Genomic DNA, 5,024 nt, shown 5'->3' on the forward strand with positions numbered 1-5,024 from the left:
CAGTCAGTCTTCCTCTGTATTTATGTCACAGTGAGGGCCTGAGTGTCATGGTAAATGCCATTCTGATGTTCCATTTCTCTTCACATGTCCGCTTTCTAAAAGGAATATGACACACTTTCCCTTTTAGTTGAATCAACTGAGCTAATAACAAAAGGGGTTGCAGAGAGAAGATAGTCAACAATAGAGACCATTACACACACAGACACATGCATATTTTATTTATTTATTTTTGTGTTAGTGTACACTTGTTCGGAGAAGGTTGACATTAAATAGTATACATGTATATTGCTTATTAGAAATGAAGACATGATGATGGGATATTGTTGTCAATATTTAAAGTTAAGATAAATTGTATTCTAAATAATTAGTTTTTAAAGGGTGAGGATGAATAATTAATAACTTCCCTTTTAAGAACCATCCCTTTACCAAATGAAAATTAGAATTATATAGATCAAATTTTGCATAGCCTATTTCTCTATATATTTTATTGTATTTGATACAAGTATCTGATATTCGTGCAAAACAAAAGTAGTGCTTATTGCTTATATTAATTTAAAATATTCATTTTGGCCAGGTCTGGGTATAATCCTGCCTCTAACACGTTGGATGAGGTCCTGTGTGGCAGTATGATCAATGGGAGTTTAATCACAGGGTTTTTCGTGAATGATACATCCAAAATAACCTGCAACAGAAAGAATAAGTTATATTGTTGTTGATTTCAAGAATCTGTAATTCAAGACTATTTCTTATTTGCAACATGTGTATTGTGTATTCAAACACATGACATTGAGTGACATTTCCATTCCTTAGTTCCATTAAAACACAAAAGAAGACTATTAAAAAAAAAATATTCAGCAAAATACCTGACCAACATGAATATTTTTGCTGCTGAAAATAAATCAGACCCTTTTGGAAACCTGGTCTTGTTTTCCGGTACCTACCTTCAGTCTGTACTCTACTTTGAGGATTCTGCAGTTGTGGATGCTGGTGCTGATTTCTGGGGGAATGACTAATACTTTGGTCAGATTCTGTCTGGTGGAGGACACTAAAGGCTCTCCCTTCTCCTTCAGTATCTGTGTGGTGTGAACGGCTCTCTGGCCTCCGGCAAAAAAGCTCTGCTTCTGGTAGATGATGTACTTTGGCGCAATTTTTCGAGTTGAGCTGTTGACAATCTCACCATCAACAACTAGCCCTTCACCTGTTTGAGAAATAAACATTGCATTATAGCTTGTCAAATGAATCAAAGTAATTATCTCTGTTTGATGGTTGTTGTTTTTTAGTTGATAGATCTATTAATTTACCAAAATGCATGTTATATTGCTTGGGTTACCTTGCTGGTAGCCTGTCTTTGGCAAGAAAATATCCATTGAAATATTTCCAGAGGCAAAAAATATGACATTCTTGTCTTTACTACCATGCTGAGGTGCCTGCAGAGGATGAAAGTTATAGAGCTTGTTTGGTTATTACTATTCATAAAGTAAGAGTTACTTCTGCTATCATGTTAATCTCACCATTACAGTCAGAGTGACATTTTTCGGCCTTTTACTATTCAAATTGTAAAACTTGTCGTATTATTGTTCGACGTTTGTCTGCATGTTTCATGCATTAAATGAGCCTTTGAATATTATATCAGGCCTAAACATAATGATTTTAATCATACCATCAGTGTTGACTGATCATAATCAGCTCTGGCAAGAAAGTTGAACTTTGTGTCAGTTTTGCTCGCTGCACGCAAAGACCTGGTCAGCTTGGCCTGAAGTCGGTAGTGGATTTTACCATGAGCACCTTTGAAAGATGACGGCAGCCCCCTGAGAGTAGAGACATTTTCATGAATGACTAACAGTCTTCAGAGAGAAAAACTTGCATCATATGATAGATCAATATTTCAGCATATAGGATATAGCACATTGAAGTATTGACTACATTGCAAAAAGTAACTGAGACTGTTTCAAATGAAGATTGAGTTTCTCTCAGGAATCAATTAAGTATATATACTGTCCATTTGTAAGTCTCATCTATCAACCAGACCGTATGTCTGGTGACTTACTGGTAGGGAAGCTGAAAGGCAAAAGAGAAGACATGTCTACCGGCCACTAGAGTAACAGAGCCTATAGTAAAAAAAAAATACAGACACAGACACAGACACATATATATGTGTGTATATATATATATATATATATAGTCAAAAAATGCTATTAAACATACGGTATATTTAACATTTAATATTTTAAATATACAGTCTTAATGTTGTTTCTACATTCATTTGGAGATTCAGTGTGAAAATATGTATTAAAATATAGAAATATATTACATATTGTAATATTTGGTGTAATTAATAGTGATTAATTACAGAAAATGTGCAATTAATTAGTTATTTTTTTATATACACTACCAGTCAAAAGTTTTGGATCGGTAAGATTTTTAAAGTTTAAAAAAAAAAGTATCTTTGCTCACCAAGGCTGCATTTCTTTGAGAGAGAGAGAGAGAGAAAAAAAACCCAGCATTATTGTGAAATATTATTATGATTTAAAACAGCTGTTTTCTATGTGAATATATAGTAAAGTGTAATTTATTCCTGTGATCAAAGCTGAATTTTCAGCATCATTACTCCAGTCTTCAGTGTCACATGATCCTTCAGAAATCATTCTAATATGATGATTTGATGCTCAAGAAACATTTCTCGTTATTATCAGTGTTGAAAACAGTTATTTACATTTTTATTTCAGGATTATTTGATGAATAGAAAATTCAAAAGAACAGCATTTATCTGAAATAGAAAGTTTTTGTAACATTAAAGGGATCGTATGATGCGATTTCTTGTTTTCCTTTTTCTTTAGTGTGTTTTAGCTGTTAGTGCAAGTATAAGATCTGCAGAGTTACAAAGCTCAAAGTGTCAAACCTAAAGATAACTGTTGAGACTCAGCCACGCTTTCCTAAAACGATTCGTTCAAACACGCCTCCACAAATCTACGTCAGTATGTGGGAGCAGAGATTCATAACACCATCCAAATGTTCACATCAAAAAGAAAGAAGGTGGAACTTTTATTCTCGCTGTATTATTGTTGCGCCGGCGCCTCCATGTCGTGGAGACGCTGTGTTTTTCATTGCGAAAGCTAAACTACTTTGTTTGGCCTTCCAAAAGAGGACACAATTATAAAACAGCGGTTAAGCTTTATTTACAACACTGTTCCAGAACAGTACAACCAAAAAAATTTGACTGTGTGCTGCGCATTTTTCTGAGGACTGTTTCCAGAACCTGGGAGAGTAGACTACGTAACAAAAGCTGATTCTTGAAAGTGGGGCAATTCCATATTTGCATGTACATTCTGGTGCTTCTGACTCACAGACACAGCCTGTAAGTATGTTTTCATTATTTAAAGGATTAGTTCACCTCAAAATGAAAATGTCCTGATAATTTATTCACCCCAATGCCATCCAAGATGTTCATGTCTTTCTTTCTTCAGTGGAAAAGAAATTAAGTTTTTTGAGGAAAACATTTCAGGATTTTTCTCCACACAATGGACTTCAACGATAACCAAATTGTTGAAGTCCAAATCAATGCGGTTTCAAAGGGCTCTGCACGATCCCAGGAGAAATAAGGGTCTTATCTAGTGAAACAATAGGTCATTTTCTAAATAAAATAAAAATGTATATACGTTTTAACCACAATTGTTCGTCTTGTGCTGGTCATGCGTCAAGTCATCTATCTAAGTTATTTGTCTGTGTACTCTGGTTCAAAAAGGTAGGGAAGGGAGAAAAATTCCATCTCATTTTCTCCTCCAACTTCAAAATCGTCCGACATCTTTGTTTTAATGTTTTTTTTTTTTTTTTTTTTTCGTGACCTTCACACGTGATGCCGTAATACGTGGCGAATTATTTTTAATCAAATAACTTTTAAAAACTTTAAAAATCTTAGGCTACCTATCCAAAACTTTTGACTGGGAGTGTATATACATACTGTATAGCCTATTAGTGTTGTGTGTTAGTAAATATATGAAATATATGCACAACATATTATAAAATATATGTATAATATATGAAATATTATGTTATAGAAATACAGTCCATTTTTGTCTCTTCAGTACAGTATACGTCTACGCATAAAATGCAAAGATTGTTTTTCACAGATGAGTGTGTATAACAGCATATGCATCATCAGATATTACCATCTGCTTTGTCCTCCGGTAAGACAGATAAGACGGTTTGTGAGAAATACTTCTCTTTATCCCAGTATGTCACATTATTTTCCCCTTGTGATTCAGTCCAAGCCACATCAGCCTTGCCTTTTGCCTTGACAGTGAGAGTTTTGATCTTGGTTTCCTTTGACACCTCCACAATAACTCTGCCTGCCAAAGTATCCCCATTGCTGAATGTGTTGCGATCATTTAAGGCATCATACTCAATGGCGAAGTTCCGGATTGTCATCTCCAGGAAGAGCAGGTCAAGTCTAAAATTGTAAGCGTATTTTGTAGGATATACCTGGAGTTGAAATAATCCCTTCTGTTTTCTTTATCCGTGTTTTGAAAATACACCTGTTGGCATCTCCCTGACGGACTCACCAAACTGGCTCAGCGGGTTTCACCTCGGAAAGACATAGACCTTACCTCAACAGGTCTAGCATGTAAACTGAAAGTAAACCACATGATGAAATGGAAGAGCTGTATGTATTTCTATGGTGTCAGTGACCAAAGAGTCTATTGGGAAAATCTGTTTTTAGAGCATGTGAGGGAGCAAACATGAATACGGAAGAGCTTGTGTTGTTCACACGGCCCCTTTGCTCTCGCTGCACCTGCTCCACAAACCTGAGCTTTAATCAGTGCAGTTCATTATGGATGTGTGTTTTGTGACTGAAGAGATTTTAACCACAATCTTGTCTATTGTTTAATAATTGCAACATGCAATGATGGATGAAGCAATTATGATTGAATGGAAATATGTGGGATGACATTTCTACAGGATTTCTAAGTGCTTGATTGTGTTTTGGAGTAGCTAAATTTTCTCCTCTTTTCAAGCACATACTGGCA

The 5,024-nt window shown here is 35.3% G+C and overlaps 1 protein-coding gene across 1 annotated transcript; it reads right to left on the reverse strand.

Annotated features, from left to right (window-relative positions):
• Nucleotides 1-204: 204 nt before the first annotated feature.
• On the reverse strand, nt 205-4,545 carry LOC307174351 (arrestin domain-containing protein 3). The gene is made up of 6 exons (XM_079898110.1): nt 4,167-4,545; nt 2,048-2,108; nt 1,661-1,808; nt 1,331-1,427; nt 942-1,198; nt 205-682 (listed from the first exon to the last, which is right to left on the reverse strand). The coding sequence occupies exons 1-6, from the start codon at nt 4,423-4,425 to the stop codon at nt 548-550; spliced, it is 957 nt and encodes a 318-aa protein (XP_079754236.1). The 5' UTR covers nt 4,426-4,545; the 3' UTR covers nt 205-547.
• Between the last annotated feature and the right edge of the window lie 479 nt (nt 4,546-5,024).

This window comes from Squalius cephalus, assembly GCF_949319135.1.
Source record: "Squalius cephalus genome assembly, chromosome: 16".
NCBI classification, from domain to species: Eukaryota; Metazoa; Chordata; class Actinopteri; order Cypriniformes; family Leuciscidae; genus Squalius; species Squalius cephalus.

What these genes read in the sequence shown, in the direction of transcription:
- LOC307174351 (XM_079898110.1), bottom strand. Translation starts at nt 4,425, where the DNA reads ATGACAATCCGGAACTTCGCCATTGAGTATGATGCCTTAAATGATCGC. An exon ending in ACCGGAGGACAAAGCAGATG is followed by an intron (nt 2,109 to 4,166) that starts GTAATATCTGAT and finishes TTTTTACTATAG; the next exon opens with GCTCTGTTACTCTAGTGGCC. An exon ending in ATGATCAGTCAACACTGATG is followed by an intron (nt 1,428 to 1,660) that starts GTATGATTAAAA and finishes CATCCTCTGCAG; the next exon opens with GCACCTCAGCATGGTAGTAA.